Consider the following 27308-nt stretch of genomic DNA (forward strand, 5'->3'; position numbering starts at 1 on the left):
TGTCTCTCTCCCCGTCTCTCCGTGATTCTGTGTATCTGTGTGCGTCTCTCCCCCCGTCTCTCCGTGACCCCCACTGTGCCTGTCTCTCGTCGTCTCCGTGCCTACGTCTCTGGGGTTCCCCGTCCATCCCCACCTGCGATTTCCGCACCCTTAATGAGCTCGCCAATTAGGCTGATGGGAGGTGGAATGGAGTGGGCGAGGGGCGGGGCTGCCTCCGCGGGGTGGGTTGGGGCGGGGTTCACCTGCATGGACCCCACCCCCCACCACACACCTGGGCCCACCACGTGACCCCGCAGGAAAGAGTCGAGTCGCAGAGGAGTCGCGTGAACACGTGTTTATTGGGATTTCGTAGCGCGACAGTCGTCAAGAGATAATTAGTTAATTAATAAACACGTCCATTCATTAATCGTGTAGACAAATTGACACGACACCGCGGCGGTCTGGAGCACCGAGCGTCAGGGCGTGCGACGATCCACACAGAGCCGAAATGCATAGCGTTTCGATTATCGCGACTTGCCGGCGGAGATTCGATTAAATTCTCGATGTGTGTTTGAGTGTTTTTGTCTCGTTCGTATTATCAGCCGCGTTCGCTCCTTTAGCCCAAATGCGCCATCAATTTTCACGCAGTTTGCGGTGTAGGCGCTGGGTCAATCCGGATTGTATTGCATTGTGCAATTTGCATAAATCTCTGATAATCGATTAAATAGACAAATCGTTACATGCCTGGGGCGCGGGAGGTGGGGGGAGGAGGTCGAGGACAAATGAGTAGGGGGAGAGAAGTATTTAAAAGAATACCAGATAAGGCTCACTGAGCTGTGTAGCTCTTTTTCAGAAGCGACGTGGCCACAAATCGTGGCTCAGCGAAGTGACTGAGCACGTGGACATTTATCGCAACCAAATACTCTCAACGCGTGATGTTGCTTCAACATGTGGAGGAAAAAACCGGAGGACCCTGAAATACACAGACGTCGTGGTTAGCATCGAACCCACGACCTCCTGCATACCGGGCGAGGGAGTTAACATCTCCTAGCCACCGCGGATCCCAGAATTAAAACGCGAGAGGGGGAACGCGCGGAGGGAGAGGGGAGGGTGGGGGGAGCCGAGATGCGTGGGGGGCTGGGGGGGGTGAAGGGGAGAGGCAGAAGTCAAGATACGGAGAGAGAGAGTGGGGGGGGGTAAATCGTAGATGTCGGGAAGAGGGGGAGGAACGATACCAGGAGTGGGGGGTGAGGCAGCGGGGTGGTGGGGGATTAAGGAGCATGGGGGAGGGGTAGTCAAGATGCGGGGGATGAAGGGAGGAGGAGGGGAGGGGCAGAGGGGGGCAAGCAGCACCACGCTCTACGTCATCTAAAGCCACGCGTCACCTCGAGGTGCCACATCTGCTGACTCGGCATGCATGCTGCAAATGAGGCGTGACTCGGACGAGTCAAACCCCCGCTTGAAACCGCGGGTACACAAACACATCAGCCAACTCGAGTCAAGGCGAAGGGGCGGTGCTCGAGGGCAGTTCTCGAGGGGCTGCGGGATCAGGGGAAGACGGGACGATTATAGGGGTCGGAGGGGGTCACGCGACCCCATGCAAACTGTACGCGAGCTGCAGGGAGGGGCCGTGGTTGGACATGACAGCGCGCCGCTGCTTATCTTACAGACAGCCAAGCAAAGCCGAGCCTCCGTTGCGCATACGAGACATCGACATCGTCATCAGCTATGGTCTATCCACTGCCGGATGCCAAAGCCGACACCTATCCCTCACACGAACCCGCTATGCGGTAATGCACGCAGCACTTGCGCACGAGTTGATCTCATCGTCATCATCGCCAGCATCGTCATCATCATCATCGCCACCTGCGTCGTCGTCTGGGACGCGTTCCGCACCCGACCGCTGTGGTCACGCGACACTGCTGGATGAAGGCCACGTGTCGCGACCGCGCTGGATGAAACGGGTTATGACTTCTCGTACAAAGCCGTAATGGATTCATCGAGCCCCAGAGGATGACGGTCTGAGTCGAAGTCGGCCAGAAATGTACATCTCTTAAGATTATCACGGTGCTCATCATCTCTGCTGGTGGCCCTGAGCAAAATTATGGACATTCCACGTTATCGTGGCGGGGGGCACTTTCGTCCATTATATTATAGCAATTGGTGTCGGCTTAAATGGTGCTATGTTGTTTGATGTTCTGATGCTCACGGGATGGTCAGGGAGGAGAGGTTAACACACTCCGCCCCTCCACTCCCCCCATCATCGCATTGGAATAGTCCAAACCGCGTGACGCAACGCAGGTGCACGGTGAGGGTGGACGATACCAGTTGCGCGCTGGGGGACGACTGATAGTCACAGGTGCTGCCCTTACACTTTTATTAACATCACGAAAAACCCACACTCAATAAAGGAAGCAGCCAAACATCAATAGCAGGACCCTCCTGCGAAGGAGAAAGTAGACAGAAGCAACGCCCCGTACTGTCTGCACTTATACAATTAAAAAAACTCGTTGTAGTCCATCGGCCTATTGGCTTCACAGACCAATATCATCCAGCGGCAATTTGTTTAAACAATCTCTGGAGCGGTTTCAACCTTCTCGGTCTCATCAGCAGGGTCAGACTTGTTTAAAAAAAGAAGTGCTGCTGTGTTACCAAATGTTGTTGGCGAGGGCACTCCCTCTAAACCAGTGAGTGGTTCTTATTCTTCTCAACCTGGGGTGCACGCATCTCGCACCCACTGGAGATGCCCTTTTTGGGGGATGCGAGACACGGCCAGATTTTTGTTTTTTAAAGGTAAATAATCGAAAACACAAATTAAGCGCGGGCACGTAGGAACAACTGACTTTGTTTCATCAACCCCCGATGCGTTTATCAACTTTACACATTTTTTAATGATTGAGCACCAAAGGGATACAAGGCTGCAGTCAAGCTTAAAAAGCACTGCTCTACACTAACGGGTATTGAGACTCATTGAGGCTTTGCGTGGCAGCGATTCGCATCGGCGATCTAAGCACTTTGGAGCCTAAGGGTCGGTGGATCACGAAAAGATCGGTGAGATTTCCAAACCCGCTGAGCTGCGAGGTGGCCATGAAAACGCGCAGCGCAGCAAAGTGGGTTTCGTGAACTCGCCTGTTCAGCTGTCCGAGTGTCACCCTCCTCGTACGCGTGGTGGGGTTTCTCCCGCGGTCCCACTCCCCCCACCCCAACACACACACACACAAACCAAACGCGATTAACTTACAAAAGAAATGTCCCATTGTCGCAGGGACCCTCTTGAGAACTAGTTTTGAGACTCAGTCGAGGCGTTCCGGGGTAAATCAACTCCATCACAATCATCATCAGTGGCGGCTGGTGGGCAAGTGGATTGTTGGTTGGGTACAGATTCTCTCGGGGGGGGGTGGGGGTAGGGGGGTGAGGAATCGGTGGGGGGAGGTGGCAGTACGTGGGGGTTGTAAAGGATAAAGGTGCAGCCCTGCAATTTCTTGCTCGCACCACTGCTGCCAGAAGGGCCTCTACTACTATAGAGGGTATTTGGTCTACTCTTTCACGCTGACCATGTATGTATGTATGCTGAACTTGTTGTTGTGTCGCAGGAGCGTGAGAGATGATCACGGCACGGATAGGTCTTCATCCGGCCAGTATCACGTACGGTGGCTGATAATGTGTCTACGCTGAACTTCTGTCGCACCGTACGTAGCCAACCTTGCTAAACCAGACGTCTTGGAAGAGGTGGGGGTACCCACACTTTACCCCACCTGCCAGATCTGCTGTGGTGAATCCACCCCTACTGCTACCAAGCGGCGGGGCTGGGCTTAGCGGTGGTGGGTGGGGGGGGCTGATTTAAGAAACTGGCACCATTGTTTCAAGTGCCGCGCCCGAAGATCGAATCTAACTGCCCCTGAAAGTTCAGCGTGCCCACAATTACAACCAGGGCAGTCGGAGAGGGTAAAGATGATTATTCTTGTTCAATCATTTTGATTTTGGCATAAATAAAGTCCCGTAGGTTTCACTGCTCAACCCGAAGCTACCATCATCATTATTGTTGTCCTTGTTGAATCTTCATGTGTTGTTGTCGCTGCTTTGATACGTGCATCGCCTTAGTACTGTTCGCCTGTTCGCCTGTTCGCCTTCTCTGGTCTAACACTTGCGGTGGGACAAGGCAATGGAGGAGGCTGGTCTCTGCTGTAGTAGGCCAATCAGTTTCAAACACAATGCCCATATTATCAGAGCACGCTTGTTTTAATGTGTCGCCACACGTACGTGCGTGGTTCATGCAGACTCGGTGCCTCGCTATAGGTGTCTATTGGTGTTTGAACATCTGAACGCCTCATGCGGTATTGGCCATGAAGGGGTAAAAGCCAATTCTTCTCATTTCACCATTTTGATACTGGCAATACAGGTCCCGTAGATACATGTAAAGGTTGTGTTGTTGTATTTTTGTTGTGTTGGTGTTGTCTTGCCGTAGTTGTGTTGTTGTTGTACTGTTGTCGTGTTGTCGTGTTGTTGTACTGTTGTTGTTGTGTTGTTTTTGTAGTCTTCCTCGAGTGGCGCCCGGTTCCACCGGCCCCCTAATGGCGAGCCGCCACTGAACCATCAACCTCCACCAACCTCCACCACCACCTCCACCACCACCATCATCCCTATAAACAAAGCAGCGTCGTGATCACCATGGCTCACTGCTTGGAACTTTTGCTTATAAATCTCACGCAGCACGAGTGCTGGGCCACACCTGCACCAGCCTGTTGCCTTTTGCTCAGCGGAGTAGCCCCGCAGCCTTGGAAGCTCATTTTCACATCAGTGAACATTACATCACCCCGACTCCCATAACCCTCCCCGCGGCTGTTGTGCTGCACCCATATCTGCTCCCCCCCCCCCACCACAAACCATCTCGACTACCCTCACCGCAACCCTCAGCTCGCCTCCGCACCCCCCCCCTTCCACCTGGCGAGATTCACACTCTGCTAGGACGTGTGCGCTGCTTGCCAATGTGCGCTCGTAGGCACATGAAAGACGAGCAGGAGCCGCCGCGGCCGCCGGCAATGAGACAGAAGCGAACATTTGGCTCCATAGGTCGGGCGGATTGAGCCTCCGCGCACGTGCGAGCGCGCGAGCGAGCGAACGATGCGGAGATCATTAATGCCGACGAAGGATTTTGTAAATCGTCGCAAATCTCTCCCTCGTCCTCATCACCCTCCTCGTCCCACAGCTTCATCTCTGTCCATCCGCTCCGCGTGATCTCCACGGCGCCGCTCCCCTGCTCGACGTCACCCACTCGGCTTCTGCTCCAACCATCTGCTCCACGCGATCCGCCTCCCGGTTCCACAACCGCAGCTCTGACCCGCGTCATCCTCCACGGCACCCGTGACCCAGGCGATCCATTCAGCTCCATCTCAATCCACGCGATTCTTTCACTTTCTGATAAACCCATCTGTTCCGTTTCATCCCGACTGATTGAACCCATCCGCTCATGCCATCTCCGCATCCCTCTGATCCACGCGTGATCCAAACAGCTTCGGCTCCAGATCCATCCCGCCGCTCCATGTAATTCCCACGGCTCCCGATCCACGTCCGCGATCCTCATCACCCCCCACCTCTTCCTCCATGCCTCCATGCCACGTGACTCAGTTCACTTCATCCACTCAGATCCCAAGTTCTAACGTCATTCTCAAAACACCACTCAAAACACGCCCCCCTCCCCCCCACTCCGAGCGCGCCACGGATTCCCCTGACGGCCACGCCGCGTCACGCGACCCAGGTCAACGTCTCTCGCTCCGTCTCCTCCGCCTCGGCGCCGGCGCCTCCTCTCACGCCTTCTGCTCCACGGAGGTGAGCGCCGCCGGAGCCTCGTCGCCGCCGCCCGGCGCCGGTGGGGCGATCCGAACCGCGAAGGTGGGGGGCCCCGCCTCGCCGTGCGGCTCCTGGGAGTCGGGCGGAGGGGTCTCCCCGCAGTGGCCGTGGTCGTCGGGCAGCGCCTCGCTGCCACTCAGGATCTCCACGTTGTTGGGGTCGATCTCGAAATCCTCCACCTCCACGGCGTCGCCCTCCCTGAACTTCTTGACGGTGAAGCTGAAGGGCGGCACCTTGAAGGACGAGGTGTTGGAGCGCGCGCCCTTCTTGTGGTCGGGCGTCAGCGACTTCTTGATCTTGTCGCGCTTCTCTGGCGGCACGATCTTCCTGCCCAGCGTGTCCACCTTCTTCTCGATGTTCTCGCGACTCATGGCCTTCTTCATGCTCTCCATGCGCTTCATGCTGGACGAGCGCTGCGACGCCGTGGAGGACGACGGCGTCCCCGGGGCGGCCAGGTCCGCCGGGACCTCGGCCGCCACCCCGTGAGCGTCCCGCGCCTCGACCTTGTCGTCGTCCTCCCGCCGCGTCTCCCCCGGAGTGGACGGAGCCTCCCCGGCCGAGGCGTCGCCCGCCGAGGACGGCTCGCCCCCGCCGTGCGGCTCGCCCGCGTCCGCCGACGCCTTGCGGCGGTGCGTGAACGTGCTCTTGATCTTCTCGCGTTTCTCGGGCGACACGATCCTGTTCACCTTCTTCTCGAAGTTCTCCCGAGAGAACGCCTTCCTGATGCTCTCCACGCGCTTCTTGCCGGTCCGGCGCAGCTTGGACGCCGTCGACTCCACCTCCTCGATCATCTCCACGTCCTCGTCCGACGAGAGGTTGAGCGCCTCCGTGTCCACCTCGAACGGGTTGGTCGACTCGTCCACGATCTCTTTGGGAGACGCCTCCGACGCCGGCGCCTCGGCTCCGTTTCGCGGCTCCGCTCCGCCGGCTCCAGACGCGGCTCCGCCTGTGGCAGCGGCGGCTGCTCCACCTGCGGCCAGCTCAGACTTGGAGCGTTTGCTGCTCGTCGCGATGGAGATCGGGGCGTCGGAGCCCTCCTGAAACACACAGAGCGTGCGCGCACGTTACACAGATTGCTTTGGTTGCTCGTCATCATCACTTGTTGAATCGTCATGATCGTCAGGACGTGGGGAGGAAGGTGCTGTGTGTAGATGGCAGGAGCGGGAATCACCTGACTCGAATTGAAACCCCGGGACCGAGATTTTGGGTCCCATATTTCAGTACCAAATTCCAGGTTAAGAATCCAGTTTCAAGGTACTAAGCCTCACTACCCCGGTCACAGATCCCACGTCCCATCTCTCACGCCCTCCGTTCAAATTTGGGCTGCGGTAAGGGCCACCATCACCAATGGCACCACCAACACCACCACCAACACCCGTGTCCCAGCCAACGTTAAGATCACCATCGCTCGTGACTGCCCGCGTGGGTTTTCGCGGTGCTGCCGTACGGCTCTCCTAGGTGCCTTCTGTTCGTGCCGTGCGTGGTCCATGCCGAGCAGCACCAGGTGGAACCCGACCACACATCACAGAGTGATCATCGCCTGGTTCTTCCCACCCCACACGCAACTAAAACTATTTTTTTTATTTTACCAGGTAAGGGCCCACTGAGCTATGTAGCTCTTTTTCGGAAGCAACCTGGCCACACATGATAGTTCAACGAAGTGGCTTATCACGTGGAAATTGATAGCAGCCGAATACTCTCAACACGTGTTTCTAAATGTGGAGGGAAAAACCGGGGAGAGAGAGAGACACGCAAACTCAAAATATACAGCAGCAGGCGTCAGGGTCGGGATCGAACCCACGACCTCCTGTAGACCAGGCGAGGAAGTTAACATCTCCTAGCCACCGCGGCGCTCCCCCCCCTATAAAAAAAATCAAACCTAGCAACAAATACAATGTCATACAAATCATTTATATACCAGGCGAGGTAGTTAACATCTCGTAACCCTCCCCCCCTCATCGCCCCCACCCTACTCCCCAACCCTACCCCCCAACCCCACCTCTGCCCCGAGGGCGTCAGAGTTGAGCTGCCAATGCCTCCCACTCACCCCCACCACCCTCACTCCCCCAGAGCGGGGTGGGGGGGGGCTTACAGAGACAACAATCAAAGCGCTGAGCCGGCACGAGGCGGGGGGCTCGAGTGGGGGACGGGAGCGGATAGAGTTAGAGATAGGGGTAGAGTTAGAGATAGGGGTAGACTTAGGGTTAGAGAGAGGGTTAGAGTTAGAGATAGGGTTAGAGATAGGTTTTTGAGTTAGTCATAGGGTTAGTGATAGGCGAGTGTGGACTGGTGAGACGGGGCAAGAGCGGTTCAGACGTCACTCGCTGCTGATGTTGAGTATCGACGCGAATTGGAATCGGGTCACCGGTTTCATAACCATTGCGCAACCGCTCGCCGACTATATATAAGGGTTATCAATCTGTATGAAGTGCACACGTGTCTAGACCACACAGTTTAAAAAAAAATCAAATAACGCACAGCAGATAATTAGTTGATAAAAGCAATCCCGACATTTCACTTGCCAGAGCCACGCAGGGTGACGACCGTTTTTTATCCTATAGTCGAAAAAAGTTTTGCTGGCAGGCTGACGGGAGGGAGGGACGACCGGGCCACGCCCATACTTGTTATTTCCAAAAAATATATAGTCCAAAGACGACACAAAACAAACTTCAAACAAGTTGTTGCTTTATCAACTGTCCTTTGTGTCAATCCACTGCAGGATGAAATTACCACATCAAGCCAATTCACGCGCGCTGGTCACCCAGATAATTCATAATCGGCAGCCATGGTCAGTCCACTGCTGGATGACGGCCACCCCAAAACGCCCTTCATCTCTCACGACCCCCTCGTTGTTAATCGTGCACCGAGCGTCCGCTGCACGCGAGCTGCCCACCTCGGACGCGCTCCACTCCTCGGCTGCCACTCCGTTGTTACCCTTGACCACTGCCCATCGTCCCATCCAGCCGTGACGTATTACATCGAAGTCAACTCTTGGAACGGGTTGAATGATTTACACCATTGGAACCTCATTTGCCAGTAAAAAATATAATAATTGTTTTTTTACCCTTTTATCTGGCAAAAAAACGGACACCTTTTTTTACAAGGAGTCATGTTTGCATAGACCACAATACCTGCAGTCATAATGCAAACAAAAAACATAACTCTGATAATGTATGCACTGTCCTTGAAGTTGATTGGTCCACACCCGAGACAGCTTTCCTTAGAGCCTAGTCTCACATGGTGTTGGACCAGATGACGCCAAAAGGCGCACAACTCAAAGACAATGCACCATCAGAGTATGAGAGCTCGGGGTTCTAAGGAAAGCTGTCTCGAGTGTGGACCAATCAACGTCAAGGACAGTGCATACATTATCAGAGTTATGTTTTTTGTTTGCATTATGACTGCAGGTATTGTGGTCTATGCAAACATGACTCCTTGTAAAAAAGGTGTCAGTTTTTTTTTGCCAGATAAAAGGGTAAAAAAACAATTATCGGGTTGAATGATGTTACGAACATGCATAGGTTATCGCATCAACGCCATCCTCTTTCTGTCTCTCAATATAATTCCAAGCGTGTTGCGTCTTCCCACGTTTTTCTCCGCACACTTTGCTGTTGTCTGTTCAACATTGTTGTGTCCATGCTCGTTCTTGTGAATCACGCTGCCATCGCAGGTCGCTAGCACGCACTTAATGAAACAAATGTAGGCACATGGGCATCTTACATTTCACACAAATATCTCGCTCCCACTAAACGTTCTTCCACTCCATGGGCCACCAATTCCATCTCTTAGCACTAGCACGCACACACGCGCGCCCGTGTACTCTCCAATGCACCTGCCCGCGGCCGGTTTCCCACAAAACCTGGTCCGTGGATTCCACTCGGGATCTGGAGTAGCTGAGAGGGTGAATAACCTGGGCCTCTCGACCCTGGGCCCCGGGGAGGAGCGAAATGGGGCCGCGTGGCTCGAGTTAAATTTAGAGAAACACTCATCAGCTCCAGAGCGACATATGCCGCGTTCTATAACCAGGGTGTGATCCATTTAGCAGTCGCATGGTGGGAAACTCTCCCCACTCCCCCCTATCTCCCTGTGTTGAATCGCCAAATGATTCAGTGGTGCTGCTGCTGCTGCCGCGTTGTTGGCATTGGTGTCCAATTATAAAACAACAATACAAAAAAAACTGAACACATTCGTGAAAAAAACACTGCGGCCTTAAAATGGAAAAATATAGAAATGTTATAAGTAACGTTTCGGACAATGATCCTTCGTCACAGACGACTATACGGTTTACACTTTTTCAATTTAAGGCCACAGAGTTATAGACGAATGCCGTTGGGTGATGGAGCTGATGGTGGCGAGGTTTGAGAATGGAGGTGACGTGGCCCCGTTGGCCAGGTGGTGTCTGTAGCCCGAGCCACCACGTGGCCACCCGCTGGCAGCACAGCAATGGAGCTTCTTAAATCCATCTGTGCGAATCTCTTGGGAGCGTTCCTCTCCCCGGCTTGTCGGCTTTCCCGGTTCCCTCCCACGTGCTCCCAAACTCTCGCTAAATCCAACGCATTGGACACTCGTCGCAATGTAGCAGGGCCCTCCTGAGAGGCAACCGCAAGACTCCGAGGCTTTTCTGGGTAAATCAATCTCATAATGATTATTGATCTTGTTTATGAGTGAAGCGTGCAGGTCGCTAAGAGTGTTAACATTGGCGCCGGAGGTAATGTCTATTCCCCGGGGCCATGTGCAGGTGGTACGGAGGCCCATGGAAGCCCCACTGATTGGGGTCAAACCTCATTCGCATCACCGACACCGAGGTTGCTGCTGTGAGTGGCAGTGCTAGGTGGTTGTGGTGGCGCAAATATCTCTCTCAGCGCCCTGCCCTACCGACTTTCCCTGCTCCCCCACTGCCCCCCATGCCCCCCGCCCCTCAGCACCCCTTGCATCCCAACACCCCTGTCCCACCTTACCCCCACCCCCGCGCACCGCTCCCACCCACCGCCCCTCCCCTCCGCACGTGCCCCCGGAGAACACCCTCACCTGGTAGACCATGATTCGGAAGTTGTTCCTCTTCATCAGCTCGGCGTGGTTGGCCTCCAGCTTCTTCACCTCGTGGCTCTGCTTGTCGAGGCGGACACGCACGTCCTTGACGTTCGCGCTCACTTTGCGCGCCTTCTCCAGCACCTGCCTCACCGTGCCCGCCGTGGCCGCGTGCGCCCGGCAGAAGCCCTCCATCTCCGCCTCGATGGACTTCACCGTGCCCTCGATGTCCCCCTGCCGCTGCTCCATCTTCAGCTGCGACTCCTGCACGCTCTCCACCGTCTTGAGGAGTCGCTCGAGCAGCGCGTGGACCCCCGCGGTGTCGACGGCGGCGCCCGCGGAGTCTTTGGCGGCGGCGGCGGCGCTCAAAGACGACGGCGTGGCGCGTCCGTCGCTCTCGGCCCGGTGGAGCTCCTCGGCGGCCGTGAGCTCCGCCCGAGGCGGCTGCTCGCCCATGGTGGACACTCGCTGGGCTACCCCCCCCACCCCACCCCAATTATCTGCTCGCCGACTCGTTGACAGCGCGCACGCACTGGCTCGCTTGCTCGCTCGCTCACCTAACCACCTGCTCACTCGAGTATTCGACCGCTGAATCGACGACGCTTCAGCCGCGCTCTCTCACTCACTCGCTCAACAACAATTCACTCCGCGCTCCCTCGCTTCGCCAAACTCACGCACGCACTCGACCAATCATCTACCCACTCACCCTCTCGCTCGCTCCTCCCCTCTCGCTAGCTCGCTCACTCCGTCTCCCTCCCTACCACCCTCTCACCCGCTCCTCTCCTCTCGCTCGCTCCACCGGACCCTGCGTCCGTCACGGCCGCGCTGGAGGGACGCGGAGCGAGGATCCGTGCGCGGCGCTTTGCAATCGCGACTCAAGCCTCCTCGTGCCCCGCGGAGCTGCTGTTGGGAGGGACCAAAGGGGAGGGATGAGGTGGGAGTCGCAGGGAGGCTGGGAGGGGGGTTAGGAGGAGAGCCGGGGAGCTTGGGGAACCCACTCGGGTAGGTGGGAACTGGGGGGGGGGGGGGCTCTCTCGCTGTACACGCGGAGGGGGGGGCAGAAGCGGAGAGCCAAGCACGCCCAGAGCCCGGCTCAGGTTTCTCGCCGCCACGAGACAGACACTATTCACAGAGTCCGCGTGGAGAGGGAGGGGGGTACGGGGGAGAGGGGTGGGGGCGGTGAGTTGCGGGTGGGTGGGGAGGGTGGACACGAGATGTGGGGGGGGGGGGGGACCGAGGGGAGGGGCTCTCTCTGGTGGGAGATGCGATGCAAGCGGTGGCTTTGAGGGCCACACCGCACACTCAGTCAGCATCGGTCTCGCTGATTCTCGCGTTTTGGGACCCACCCACCCCATCACAAACACAACTCACTCACCCCATCCCCCCTCTCTTGCCAATCCCCCCCCGCCTCCTGCCCCCCTCCCCCTACCGGGAATTAAAATTGAGAGCGGAGCAGAACGTATTTGCGAGTGTTGCATCGGGATGTTGATGTTTAATAAACAGACGGTATCATCGCTCCGAGGGCCGGTCAGACATGATCATGGAGCTCAAAACATCGCCCTGTTTACACGCTTGCGTCCGTGTACTATCCGCAGTACTAATAATAATCATCATCATAACAAAACAAACTAAATACGTCGCCGACAAAAAAAAACGTGTTTGCTGTTTCCACGTGAATCAAAACACCGTCTCATCACTGCCTCTTTGTCCCTGAAGCCTTTGCACGCGCGCACACTGACGGACTGTTCCCCTTGAGTGCTCGTCAGCAGGGTGCACACAGCACCGGTGGCTCGGTGGAACGTGCAGCCCTGCGGAGATTGGAACCACCGTGAAGTGGAACCAAGGTCAGATAATGCGAACCTTGTGTCGTTGAGATGCTGGGCTCGACTCCAGGGTTCTAGCTGTCCTACCACCGTGGTTAGAGCAGTTTCGGCGAGTCGATGAGGTCATCGTCAATGACTTGCACGTGATGTCCGGTATTGTTCGGATGACAAGACGCCCCCGGAAAATAATACGCACCCCAAACGTGTACCCGATGTCAATAAAGTTAAATAAATCTGGTCACACACAAACAGTGGCCGAATTATATATAAAAATATCAGAAACACGTACTTTCTAGATGATTAAAAAACACATTATATGGTAAAGTTGCTGCTGCTATGTTGGCAAAGTTGAAAAAACACAATGAACAAAGCCACGCCAACACTTTCGTCGAAAACCAACACAACAACGCTGGGCGTGTCTGCGTGTGTGTGGCCTGATGAACATCTAACCTATTATTATAAATACATAACAGGCGACGTTTTGGGTAAAGGTCCCTTTCTTCGCAGCACACAAATGCGATTGCAAGACGCACCCTGCCCCCCTGTGCTTTAACGCAAACGTCGGGTCAGGGTTGAGCCTTATGTGCCGGAGAGTTTACGGTGCATTTTAGTTTGACTGCCATGCGAACAACATCTTCCTCTCTTCCTCCGCAGCAGGGCGTGCCAGAGAGAGAGAGAGAGTTCATCGCCGCATGGTGCGTCGATGAGATATGTCGCTGGGCAGGGCTTCTCAGAAGCTGTTCCGTGGCATCAACTTCCGCGGGGCGTTCTCTGCCGCACGCCACGAAGGTGCTGCTCATTGCGAAAGTCGTCTCGTGTCGTGGACGTCGAGAGCAAACCATTGCATGGGATAGCGGAAGAGTCAAAGTCATAAATACATAATACAATACGGCAAGTCCTCGCTTAACGTGCGGTGCCCGCACAACGTGTTTCCGTGAGAACGCTGTTCTTACATCAGGGAACACTCTTTGCACGACGCGGAACGCGCCCGTTATAACGCGGTTTATGAGCGGTTAACGACGAACTACAGTGTTGAACTACGCGGCTGAGCGGTGTGATACAGTACGCAGAATGACACAGTTACACGGTGGCATACCCTAAGTGATTTGTCTCGCTATCGTATTGTGTGCGCGTGCATCGTATCTCGCCAAACTCTATCGTTTTGTTATCAATGGGAGAAAAGTGTTTTCGCTTAACGCGATTTTCGCTTAACGTGCCACTTTTCAGGAACGCATCTATGCCGTATAATGAGGACTCGCTGTAACCGAGAGACAGGGCCCACCACGCCGATGAAAGCAAATCAATCTCAACACCTCCCCTCCCCCCGAACCTCCACCCCCATAGCCCGCCCATCACTCTGCTCATCGCCACGGTCACCAAAGTGAAATCGCGCTCACTTCGAGACGATGCTCAGTCCCCTGCGTACAGCCCTGCAGAGCCAGCGCTGGGAGCCATTCCACATTCTTGTGCCGGGGCGGCGGCGGCGGCGGCGAGACTGTCCATAGGACGACCGCTGCTGACTTACGTAACGAGCTTCGCTAATTGCTGGGAGGGGCTTATTTAATGAACGAGACCGGGCTCGTCCCGGGCTCTTGGCGACTCTTTGTCTCTCTCCCCTGACGCCGATTTCACCCGGCACCGCGTGGCCGAGGCCGACCGCTGCCCAGCGGGGAGCCCTCCAGGCACCTACCCGCCCTTCTTTTATTGCCGGGATTTGGGGTGAGTGGTGGTGGGGGGCAGAGTGGGGGGGGGGGTCCCAAACGGGTCCACCACCGTGGGGAGATGGAGCCTTGAAATAATTTCTAGCGCAGGGCGCTGGGTGGGATTGCGGGATGGTGAGAGACGGCGACAGCTTGCGGCGGGAGGAGGCCTTCATCCAGCAGTGGATTGACCGTGACCGCTGACGATGATCGTGTTTGTTTATTTCCTGCACAGCTCTTGATGTGATGACACCACCGCAACCCCCCCCCCGCCCCACAACGATGAGTGTCACCTCCACGCGGTCCGTGTCCCCCGCGCACGTTCACAAACCATCACCGCGTGTACGCCATCATGGAGCCGGATTAATGGCAGCGGCGTAAGAAGAAGGGGAGCGCGGGCGTGGGGGCAGACCGACAGTCTTGGTGAGCCATGGGGGACGGGGAGGGGCGGGTGGTAAGGAGAGGCCGGTGGGGGTGGGGGAGAGAAAGGGGGGGGGGGGAGCTACATTCACGCGACCCCGATTCCAATCCCGGACAATCAGCACGCGTGATTGCGCGCGCCTAATGCGACTTAATCCGTTAAGTAAAGGATGTATTGGGAGGGAAATCTGCTGTTGCTTGCGCCCCCACACCCCCACCCTCCACTGTTGTTTGTTTTGGAAAACAAAGAAGGGCAGGTGAGCCCATTTCACGCGTGGGTTAATGGGTCAGGCGAAGTGTAAACACGGCCACGCGTAATGAACGCTGCTCGTGCGACGCGTCATTGCTGTTTGCGGGTCTCTTGGTTTCTGCGGAGTGCTGTTGCCAGCAGCATTCTGCTCGCACAGCAGCATTTCTCACTCCAAGTCTGTCCCTGCTGGAAGCAATTAACGCCGTCTGTTTAAATAGAGCCGATCCAACGTAAGACTGAGAGCTCGGTGTGCGCGCGTCAGCACGTGTTCCTTACGCGCGTGCACGCGTGTTCCACGCGATGCGCGTGCACGTGTCGCACGTGATGCAGGCAGCGTCGGGTTGCTTAGCGCGTCACGTGGGATACCTTCAACAATCATCGGGCGCGCGCAGCGTGGAGTGAAACGAGTAATTTTTTATTTGAATGGGGGGGAGGGGGGGCGAGTACATCGGTGACCGCGGAAAGACGGAGCGTGGTTGGTGGTCGGTCGAGACGCCTGGAGGTTGTAACGAAGAGCCCGACTCAGGCCAATGTAACGGAGAGCCAAGCTGCACTCACGTGACTATCCACTGCTGGATGAGGGTCTTCCCAGGCCGTGCGGGTCGTGAGCGGTTATCTGACCAGTGCCGCCTGATGAGGCTGGTTGTAATTACTGGCGAAACGTCGTACTCGAATTGTATGAACTCTCCAACACACCGGTGTGCTGGACTCGTAACTAATAGAGGTGTTTTGTTTGAGTGACAAACCTTACTGATTGGCTGTGTCGGGTGGTGGCGGTTTTACCGACACATTTATATATTTACGCGACCTAACCCCCCCAAAAAACCCCTCTTAAGGAGAGGAGACGCCACTTAACATTATTACAAAATCGGCATTTCGATCAATCTACTTGCTGTGCTGCCAACCCGCTCGCATGGTCAGCAGATGTGACAGGCGAAACACGCTACCCCCTCCCCTCCCCTCCGCTACCCCCACCCCGCCCCGCCCCTCACTCTCTCCGCGATGGCGGTGGCGGGGGAGGGGGAGGGGTCACGGTGTCAGGTTCAGCGAGGAGACAAATAGGACGTGGGATGGCTTCGCAGGTTCATGATGGCCGTGTCAGGCAGGCTGAGCTACTGCCGCCGCCGCTGAGATCCTGGAATTCGGATCGGCTTGAAGTGCCCGTCTCTGATTAAACGGGGTCACTTGAACGACGGTCTCAGGCCCGGCCACCGACGCCTCGCACGCAGCAATCCGCTCACCCACCCACATAGCCGTAGAATTACAGAGAGATCACGACATTGACACACGTTCGTCCATTGACATCGCCACCCATAGGCGTATACAGAGACTCATATTGGTCTCTCTTGTGATGACTGAGTTGCGATGGGGCCGAGTTCCCGAACGATCAAACAAACAAACGCAATGCCATGCCCCCTAATCATCGACGACCGACTACATTGCGTTCGATGCATTGGCGCATCGATTGCTGCCGAACCGTGACCTTGACCCCCATTGTCAGGGGTGCCGCGTGCGGGTTCTGGCGGCGATGGGGCCCCCGTGCCCCGCGTGTGTTGGGTGGGACGGGGAGAGGGGGGGGGGGTCCGAAGGGAGCAGACACGGGGACCGCAGTGGGGGGCGGACCGTGGTTTTACAAATATAGCGCGGCGGGGGGGGGGGGCTGGAGAGGGGGGGGGCGAGGGAGGGGGCGATGACGAGGCCACGTGGTAGCCCTCGCCGTGTATGGAAGCGCACACCGACCCTGACCTGCCTTAGTCTGGCTCAGCGAGCAGCGCTAAGGGGAGACGGAGCAAAAGGGCTTCGCGGGGGGGGGGGGGGCGCCGCGGTGACGTCACAAAGACGATAGCACGCTCCCTGCACGTGCACTCGAAGAGTCAATACTCGACATAAAACAAGGCGCGTCGATTCGCCGATTAAAGTTACACTCGCCTGCTTGTCACGATAACGTACGGGCGCTGAATCGTGCTCGGTAAAACTTTGATAATTATTCGCGACTCCTGCGAGAAGTAGCGAATGAGGTTCGTGTGCGGCTCGCGGATTTGGGGCTGTTACGTCGCAAGCTCGCGACGGATGGCGACGGATGGCGGTGGAGGTTTATTTTTTAAATCCAGCGGTGGATCGAACATGGTCACAATAAACACGATTGTATTTACGCGGTGCGGAAGTGGCGAATTGGTCATCGCTCTGCTCTGTGAATCTGGCCGGCCACCTGAGTTTGATTTCCAGCCATGGCTAGCATCAGCGGCAAGTGACATCTGAAGCGCTCGTGGGCTCTCCCACCGTTACCCGCAGGCCCGGTTGGGCTCAGCCCTGGCTCGGTTGAACGCGGCTCGATGCGACGCTTAACTTGAGCCGGCTCTGAGCAATGGTCACAGCCAACACGGCGCTCTCAGGATTGCCGTGGAGCCGAGCCGGAGCCGAGCGGGCGGCTCACTCGACGCTCACGTGGTCTTTGTGAAGCCACCGAGGGGCTCGAGCACGCGGCCCCTGAGGGCGACGGAGCGAACACAAAACTCGTGCCATCGAGACGGTGGAGGGGGGGGGGGATAAGGTCGAGAAAGCAACAATGCAGAGGAGACGAAAGTAAAGTGATTCTTGGACATTTAATTCGTTGGGATTGTTTGGGGGGTGGTGGTGAATTTGTGAATGTGTGTGGGTGGGGGGTGGTGGTGGATGTGTGAATGTGTGTGGGTGTGTGGGTGGGGTGGTGGTGGATGTGTGAATGTGTGGGTGTGTGGGTGGGGGGCGGTGAGAGGGGGTGCGGGGGGGTGTGGCATTGTGGGTGGGGGGGCATTCCATCCGCAATGCCTACCATGGACATTCACTGCGTGACTGTCTCTGGGTTGCGAGGGGCCGGGGGGCCCGTGGCTGTGGGGGTCGCTGTGGTTCGGGCCCAAGTTTGTCCCCCATATGGAGTTGGATACCGGACACCGGCGCAGGAATAGCCTCGCTGCCCTTGCCGGGCGCCACGCCCCGCCTCGTTATTCGTGCCCCCCGGCTGTGGGGGGGGTAACCCCATCCCCCCCCGCCCCTCCCCCACTAACCCCCCCCCACACCCCGCCCCTCCCCCCCATCCCGTGGCATCATTGTCTCTGCCTATTGAGACAATTCATCTTCATCCCGACACATGACCTCCAAGCTCTACTGTTACAGACCCATGCTCAACCCGGTGGTGGGAATTCCACATTGCTGTGGGCGGGGGCGCGTCTGTTCACAGGACAACCGACGTCGATTGCCTGCAATGCAGTACCTATTTTATCGACCCGAGCAGGAATGGGCTGAGCTTATTACATGCTGCACCCATGGGTATTGTAGTAGCTCGTTGTGGGAAGTTAGCGATGGTCGTTCTATGGATAGACTTGCCCCGTCCATGTGAATGTGGAAATATCACCACTGGGGCATGGCTCTAAAGAGGAGCTAAGTCCCGCTCGACGTTTGTTTGACTATAACATAACTTTGTATTGTGGCTCAATATAACGGATAGCGATTATCGGTTAACATCCTAATCTGCATTTATTTAGCTGCCAAATGAGACCCGCGTCTCAAGACTCTGCACAGTGGCTGCATTCATTTTTCGAGAGAGAGAGAGAGGCAGTCAGTCATAGGCAGAGGTAAGAAGGGATGACCTTGAGCCTGAGCTTGAACTGGGGCAGGCCCTCGACAGCACGGGCGACTGGTGGAAGGTAGAGGAGAGCGATGTTCGTACAATTTGGTATTCGCACAAATCGAACATCGCGAGGCTCTCGAGAAGGCGCAGCGTGTCACAGACCGTGTATAGTGTGCGGGAGTTTCACAGCAGGGGGCGATATTGCTACTCGGCACACTCAATCTATGCTCAGTTTCAGTTTCATTTGGTATAGTCCTGTAAGCCATTCGGCTCTTGAATCGGGTGCAACCGCAACAAACAAAAACATGAACAAGAAAACATCTTAAAGTGACTATGTAACTATGTGCAAACAGAAAATCCAAGAAAAGACAGCAAAATATTGCAGAAAAAGCACCGTACACCAACGCTGTGTGCAAAAATCCCAGTGGGGTGTAAGTCAAACAACAACAACTACAAGACAACTTAGATTAAGGCCATCAGTCTAACTCCGTACTACAACAAACAAACATGGCCAAACTCTGTGATTGGTGGGTATGGTTGTTGTTGTCGTCGCTGCAAATTTCGACTCCGGCACACGTGGTTACAATACTTCGTCGGATAACCTCACCGGGAGGTCTTTAACGTCCTCTGCGAAGCAAGGGCGCGTGTTATGTGGCTGCCGTGTTCTCAGCTTTACAAAGACGCTCCGGAAAGTAAAATATCAGACGCACCCCCATATTTTAGCTTTTTTTTAAATACAGGGGGGAGGGGGAAGTGCGTCTTATAATCCGGAGAGTACGGTGACGGTATTACAGTCGCGTTATTAACCAGGACGGGCACTGGGCTCGAATCACGATGCCCTGCTGCAAGTGTCAAACGCGCTGCCGGTTCATTTTCAAGTGAGTTCCCAGTCGCCTTTGTTTAACCAGGTGGAGAACCCTGGAGACCGGGATGAGCGTCTCGCTTGCAAGATTGACCTGGGGCATCGGTCTGGTGCCAGTATGCTGCTGGACAATTCCCAATTGAGCATTTTGCGGTGCCATTTTCGAATGTTGGCGACAATTCGAACCCTGACCGCGCAGATTTTGGAACTTTGACGCGGCGGCGATGCCCGGTAGGTGAGAGAAAGAGAGCGATGATCTGTGATGAAATAGTTTAATAGCTCATCGGATTCATCCACTGAGGAATACAAACAAATCTAATCAGATGATGATTTTGAATAGGCCCTGTCCGCGTGCCGCTGTCCCCCTCGTCCCGCGAGCTGCGTGGTGACGCACGGAGCCCCGGGCCGAGCTCATCTGTCGCCCCATTCAGCTGTCGCTGGCTCCAGGCCCGCTCAGGGCCCTTTCCAAAAGAGTGACATCAGCAACCCCACGCCACCACGCGTCAGCATTGTGTCAGGGCTGCGCCATCCGATCTCTCTCTCTCTTGTGCCGTGGTGGGGTGAGGGGTGGACGTGTGGCATTTACCACTCCCACCCCACCTCACGAGCATTCTGCAGCGTCTCTCGCATGTGCAACGGTGGGAACGCGATTTTAATCGTCGTCGTCATCGTGATCGTCATCAGCAGCAGCCATGGTCAATCCACTGCCGGTCTCCCCAAACCGCGGCCAACTCTCAACAACGCACCCGGCACACGCGCGCGCGTTTCAAATGGAACGGGTAAAAAGTTAAAGGGGCAGCCCTGCAATGACTTGCCCGCGTCACTGCTGGCGGAAGGGCCTCCACGAGATGACTCCCCAGAGGGCCCCTCTGCAGGTCATTCGGACTACTACTCCCGTACACTCGCCAGCGGTCTTGGAAGAAGAAGGGAGCACCCACACTTTACCCTTCCACACGCGGCCTGCCGATCGACCCATTCATAACGCTGGATGGAGAGGGGCGAGGCGGGGTTCGGTTAAGACGCGTGCAACATTGTTTCACCTGCCGCGCCCGGGAATCGAACCCGGCGGGGCCTCTTGACGCGCTAGTCCGGTCTGCACGCGTGGAAGCATTTGTTGTTGTTGTTCTTGTCAGGCTCCCTTGAGAATAAAAGGTGAATCTCGGGGTTTGGCGTCTCGCTTAAATCAATCGTGCGGTGGAAGCGATCACGAGACGGCCGCAGGTGTCTTGCGGTAACGCGCAAAGCGCACCCAGCCGCGTTACCTGCCTGCCGTGACCCGTGCCGCGCTCCTACGTTGTGTAAACCGAAGGGCAAAGACAAAGATCCCCCGTGTAGCCTTAACAGACTGTTGGGGCAAGTGCTGTTAGCGAGCACCTATGAAGGCCGGCACGGCACACCACCCACGGCCGCCTCCGTCTCCCCAGTGGCGATGTTTTACTACACACCGCATCAGGTAGGCATTTGAGCCTGAGTCGACCTAGGGGAGGCGCAGGACCGGTTCGGATATTCGCCACTGTTGTTGGCCGTGAGCGGGAATTGAACTCGGGGTCGCTGCGTTCGTAGCGCAGCGCGGGAACCTCGTGTGTTGGCGCAGTGGTGAGCGCGCTGCCCTTCGCCGCTAACATTAGTGGCGAATATATGACACTGTACCGCGCCTCCCATTGTTCGACTCGCGTGCAAGCTGAGCACCTGGCGTGGTGCGCATTCGCCGGCTCTGGGGAGACAAGGCGACCGGGCGTGGTCGCGGCCACACCACTGCCTCGTGCCCGCCTTAATAGGTGCTCGCTAACAGCGGTAACGTACTTGCCCCAACCACTCTAAAGTATTCGCGGAGCGCCTTTGCCTTTGTGTATGTTAATGTGTGTGTAGAGTTTCTTATTTGCATTGTTAGGCTTGAGGCTTGGAGTTGTCCACGTGTTATAAGCAAGGACTCTTGACACGTGCTCCCTGCCACGTGTCACGCGTGCAAGCCGCACCTCCCGTGTGCTTCCATTGCAAAACGTTGAGAATAGAATCCCACAGGAACGTCAAAGTGATGCCCTGTTTACAGCCCGGAGTCAGTGGTGGGAATTTCACGTTCCTCTAATGAACCGGGCGTTGTGACGACGATCTGTCCACCCAAACAATAAATGTCCCGGTAATATCCCCAAATTGGCAAATTTCGACCATCCTCTGACGGGGATGAGTCTATCCATAGGATAACCACCGTCGGTTGAGTCCCTCATAAAGTGGTACCACTTTTATCGATCCTGACTCGATGATGGGCTAAGTCAACCCATTCCCCAACCAGGATTTAAACTCGCGACCTTTGGATTGCGAACCGCTCCCTCTACCGCTGAGCCACCTGCCCAGAGCCCTTTGTGATCCACTGCTGGATGACGGCTTTCCTGGATCGCCTCGATCATTGGGGTTTGTCTGACCATACTTCACCACGATGGTAAATGTGGGCTACCGGGATGAGTGTGACCCGGCTTCTTGAACGGGCGCGGCGAACATCAGTGGCAGGTGAGATACGAACCAGTCCTGGCCAGTACCACCTCATTCACGAACCCTCACCGACCAGCGCAGTGAAGTATGGTCTCACAGCCCCCCACGAACGACATGGCCCGGTGGAGAGGCATTTATCCAGCGGTGGATTGACAGAGGGGACGTAAAACGGTGAAGGTGCAGCCCTGCAATTGTTAGCTCACGCCAGTTGCTGGCGGAAGGGCCTCCACGAGAGGGAGCTCCAGAGGGTATTTGGCCTACTCTTCCACGCTAACCAGGCGTCTTGGAAATGGTGGGAGCACCCACACTTTCCCCCGCCACGCACTCGTGACCTGCCGATCGAGTAACTATGGAGCACCCAATCATGCCGCTGTGTGGCCAGGCGTGGCCTGGGTGGGGGGGGATGAATAAACTCGCACCATTGCTTCAACTGCCGCACCTGGAGATCGAACCGGCGAGTCCAGCGGGCTCGCCACATCTTGATGGGTGCGCACAGCTCCTGTTGGCCTGCACCTGGTTGTAAGCGCCATTCGAACGTTGCCAGAGAGGTTTTTTTTTACTTACACGCGACTCCCAGAATTAGCCCAAGCATCTTTTGAGAGGGCTCCGATTTCTGCCGCCGCGATATTATTATCGTCGGCGGTGGGCGCTGGCCCCTCTAGAATGCACGTTAAATACCCCCCGCACGGCAGACAGCCCCTCCCCCCTCTCGTAAGCGTTACTCCATTGAACATTTTAACAAAAATCTCAACTTGATATATCGTAGGCGACGTTTAGAGCCACAAATGGGCTCTTCTTTCTCGCGGACAGCAGAGATTGTTATCGTCCTGTGTCGTCATAGCAGATAGATTGACTCTCGACGCAGGCCTAGAAAGGAAGGCCCATTGTCCGAAACGTCACTTACACGACATTGCTTCACACGTCTAAGACTTACACGGAAACCTCTAGCGTTCCATAGAGACTATGAGACCCATCAACTTACGTAGAGACCTTAACGAGCTACAACGCCTACGCAGAACCCTATATACTGTACCTACATAGAGACCTCTAGTATTACAGAGAAACCTATAGAGACGCACAGACGCACACAGACACAGACGTTACTACACAGAGACATAAAGACCCATAGGAAAACATAACTATCCACAAAACCCAAAGACTGACGAAGACCCGGAGACTTTCAACGGAATCCACGGAGGGTGGGCGAGGTAATGAGGTGGAGGGGCGGGGGGGGATGAATCCGCCAGTCACCTCTTCCGTTTTCACTGCAAGGATGTGAAACACGCGGGGCCAGTCGAGCGAGACCTCAGACCGAGAGAGACCTGGGTTCGCACCCCGCACCCGACACCACCTCCCAACACTGGAGGCAGGCGCAGTCATCAGGGGCCGTCCATAAATGATGTCACCCGATTTTGGAGGATTTTTGACCCCCCCCCCCCCTTGTCACACGGCGTCATAAAAAGTCAGACCTCCCCTCAAATATGACGTCACAAAGCTCTGCCCCCCCCCCCCCCCAAATAAAACATGCTTCAAATCGCTTTAAACTATTGTCATATTCATGCGTATTTAATGCGGCGCTGCACTCTGATGTTGTAGGTCTGTAGGAGAAACATTTGATTGAAAAGTCTATTTAATTAAGTAGAACGTGTTGTCTATATTTATTTAAAGTTGCGCATTTTGATGTGACGTCACATTTCTCAACCGCCCCCCCCCCTCGTCACACATCGTCACAAATGTCTGACTCCCCCACCCCCCCCCTAGGTGCGTGACGTAATTTATGGACGGCCCCTTAGCCCCGTATGCTCCGGATTGTAAGACGCTCCCTAAACGTCGTTTGCTTTAACACAAACGGGGAAATACGTCGTATGATACGCAGAATACGGTAGAATTGTTCTCACACTGTGTGATTTACTAATTGGTGGTGCGGTAAGTGGCCAGGGCACTGCACTGCAACCCTTGTGTCAACCCACTGCTGGCCGAAGCGCACTTGACCAATACTTTGTCAAGCCGCTCAGAAGGAGTTCTGCCATGTCCGCTTCCGCGGGGGCGTTCTCTAACACGGGTGGATGCGTGGCACCGCAGAGGCTCTTGGGCTCGTGACGCGAGGCCGATGGCGCGAAACATCTAACAAAACGAATCACAGTGCTCAACATTTGAACGCGGTCAACAACAACAGCGAAGCGATGTTTGCCCTCCGTTTCCAACGATGCTGCTGCTGTTGATGCCGCTGGATTGGTGGCTATTCGAGACCCCATTCGCTCAAACTTCCAGCTCGCTCGCGAGGAGGGGAGAGAGGCAGAGGGGAGTCGGGGAGACGAGGGGAGATCAAACTGAGATGATGGGAGATACATCCCGGAGTATGGAAGAGGCTGGGAGGAGTTGCGAATGGCGGGGAGGTCAAGTTAGACACGGGGAGGAGACGGAGAGGGAGGTTATGGGAGAGACACAGGGAAGAGAGATGATAAATGATCCTCATGGCAGTACCTCGGGGTACCAAATAACACAAAATGGCCGACGCAATTAAATATTTTATTTCTGGGACACTATTTTTTCCAGGGGTGTACTTCACTCCGCAACTGGGGTACCAATCAATCCGAAATCAGTGCTACTCCGTGATGTCGAAACGCAGCGAGGACGATTGCGCTGAAACCCTGAACGCTCGCGTGCACGGTGGTGGTGCATCGTGTACAGCTCGTCGAGATGAGTCGACTGCCACATCGCCGATCATCAACAGACTAAAAATGACTGCATCACGGACATTGTGCGAGAGCCAGGGTACTATGGTACCCCGGGATACCGCCATAAGGTTCATATGAAAGATATGTGCGGTACATCGAGGCGAGGAGACGGGTTGGAGAGTGCTAGGATATGCGGGGAGGCGAGGGGAGGCACGGGGAGGGGAGGCACGGGGAGGCGGGTGGAGACACGGGGAGGCGAGGGGAGGCACGGGGAACGGATCGGAACGCGGCGTGATAGTCGCGGTCTCGGCCACCGCCTCTGAGCTTCAACTGAAATCTCTCCTCTGGGTCAGTGATGCATCATGGGAAGGGCGTTGACCCCTAGCCGCGGGGGCTTTTCCGGGCTCAGCACCCAGTGGCAGACCCCCTCGCAGACTCCCACCCCCCCTACCTCCATCACTCACTCACGCCTCCACGTGCACGCGAAAGTCCTGGGAAACATTATTTTTGGAGAATATTTGACATTTCGAATGTACTTCCCACGTATATTTGGGGCTTCGCTGGGATGCTTAGCGCTGGGGGATCGGTGCCCGTTTCTCGTGGGTGCGTAGTGATGGGCTCCCCCCCCCCCACCACCAATCCCCTTTGCGCCACCCACCCTCTCCCCCCAAATCTCACTCGAGCCACGCATCACGAATCTCAGCATCTCAAATCCCTCCTACATCTGCCCACATCGGTCCTTCAGTCCGACCACGTGCACACGCGGGTTTGTTATTCCGCTGGACTTACTTGAACTCAGGTCTCGCGTGCTAAAGGGACACCCCCTCCCCCCGCTCGCTCCAAAGGGGTTCTCACCTGGCCACGAAGATGATCAGTCGAGTCACGTGATCGAATGGAAACCAGAGAGGGGGGGCGGGGCAGCAGAGAACGAGGCCGTGGGGACGACCTTCCCGGAGATGGAGCTACGCGATCAGCTGGCGCGCAGGATGCGAGACGGAATGTTGCACTGCGAGAAAACGAGAGATGGCTTGAGGGGGGGGGGGGTTGCCTTCATCCAGCAGTGGATAGATCAGGGCTACTGATGGGTGTTGCTACCCCCCCCCACATCGCGCGAGCCGGGAGTGTTTGCCCCGCTACTCGGGTTTCCTCCTCCCACGCGAGTAACGATCACGACTTATCGTCGTTAATTGGCTCTACACATCTTGATGTTGTCCTGCCACCGCGCCTCCGATTACCACGGTTGGCTACGACCGGTGCGTAAGAAGTTCAACACACATCTTAAAATTAAAAACTCCAATGCAGCAGTGGCGGCGGCAGGACCCTCCTGAAAACAAGGCACGCGACTCAGCGTGGTTCCTAGGGATACACAAATAATAACATTTCGATTTAAAGCTTTCGTGACTGCAGGGATTCATCTTCTTGGTTTTATTATCTTTCATTTTTATTATTTTATTATTTTCCTTCTACGTGACTTTACCGAAAGAACCAAGAAAATAATAAAATTGTTGATGACCGTTCTTAGCGTGTGATTATTTGCGTCCCGACTGCAGGCTGTCTCCCAGCATGCGTCTCTGAAACTCTCTGCGCCGTTCGTCGCTGTTGGACGATTCGCTCCGCCCCTCCGTTCCGTGTGCTCCACGAGCCTCCCTAAGAGGATGGAGGCTCCCTCACCAGGCTGGCTTGCCGGCTTGTGGTCCCATTGAATATCTCTCGCGCTCCCCTCGGTATGTGGCACGTGGGTTCCCAACTCCTGGCTGGCTTCTCCCTATCACAGTGTATTTATCGCTATATGACGTGGGGTTGGGGGATGTTCAACTTGTATGTCGACCTTTCTTTAGCTCCGTACGTAGCCAACCGTGCTAATCGGAAGTGGGCGATGGTGTTAGGGGGGAGGGATAGGGAGGGAGGGGGGATATGGTGTGGGTGGGTGGGTGGGAGCCGGTCATCATTATCTCTGACACAGACGCAGAACCCCAACGGGACCTGCCCCGTGGTTCCCCGCAAAGTCCCCAGTCTCTGCCCCCCTATCGACGGGTCCCCGAGTCCCCGGCCCCCCGGGTTCAGTATCTCCCCGGGCCGCGCCCGCGCGCTCCCAGCAGCCGCGCGCGTGGCGGGGAGGAAGGGGCGATAAGGGGGTGGCCGTCATGGCGACGGGGTGTGTACGTGCGCGTGAGTGCGTGTGCATCTCGGCGTGTGCACGTGCAAGCGTGAGACCCGTGTGTGTATGCGTGACTGTGACTAAGCGTGTGCGTGTCATGGGGAGCGATGTATTGTGGCGGTTGGAGCTCTGTGCTACGAACCCGGCGACCCGAAGTTCTGGGGACAATCGGTGACGAATATCTGAATCGGTCCTGTGGCTTCCGTAGGGTCGACTCAGCCTTAAACGAGTACCCGGTGCGGTGTGTAAACATCGTCAGCACTGGGGAGACGCAGGCGGCCGGGCGTGGTGCTGGCGCACGGGCCTTAATAGGTGCTCGCTAACAACATTTGTCCCAACACATTACTTGGTGGCGCACAAGCACAACCAAACTCTCAACACATCTGTCAATAACGCTGTGGCGTCACAAAAGATAAAATAGTCTAGATTTGAAGCTTTCGTGACTGCAATGATTCATATTCTCAGGTTT

At 55.9% G+C, this 27308-nt stretch overlaps 1 protein-coding gene across 1 annotated transcript; it reads right to left on the reverse strand.

Moving 5' to 3' along the window:
* Nucleotides 1-557: 557 nt before the first annotated feature.
* LOC144938251 (caveolae-associated protein 1-like) lies at nt 558-11830 on the reverse strand. The gene is made up of 2 exons (XM_078866100.1): nt 10855-11830; nt 558-6863 (listed from the first exon to the last, which is right to left on the reverse strand). The coding sequence occupies exons 1-2, from the start codon at nt 11308-11310 to the stop codon at nt 5784-5786; spliced, it is 1536 nt and encodes a 511-aa protein (XP_078722226.1). The 5' UTR covers nt 11311-11830; the 3' UTR covers nt 558-5783.
* Between the last annotated feature and the right edge of the window lie 15478 nt (nt 11831-27308).

The sequence above is a fragment of the Lampetra fluviatilis genome, chromosome 21, assembly GCF_964198595.1.
Source record: "Lampetra fluviatilis chromosome 21, kcLamFluv1.1, whole genome shotgun sequence".
In the NCBI taxonomy this organism is placed as follows: Eukaryota; Metazoa; Chordata; class Hyperoartia; order Petromyzontiformes; family Petromyzontidae; genus Lampetra; species Lampetra fluviatilis.

Coding starts and splice junctions, on each gene's coding strand:
- LOC144938251 (XM_078866100.1), bottom strand. CDS start 11,310: ATGGGCGAGCAGCCGCCTCGGGCGGAGCTCACGGCCGCCGAGGAGCTC. Junction 6,864..10,854: donor TCCGAATCATGGTCTACCAG/GTGAGGGTGTTC, acceptor TGTGTGTTTCAG/GAGGGCTCCGACGCCCCGAT.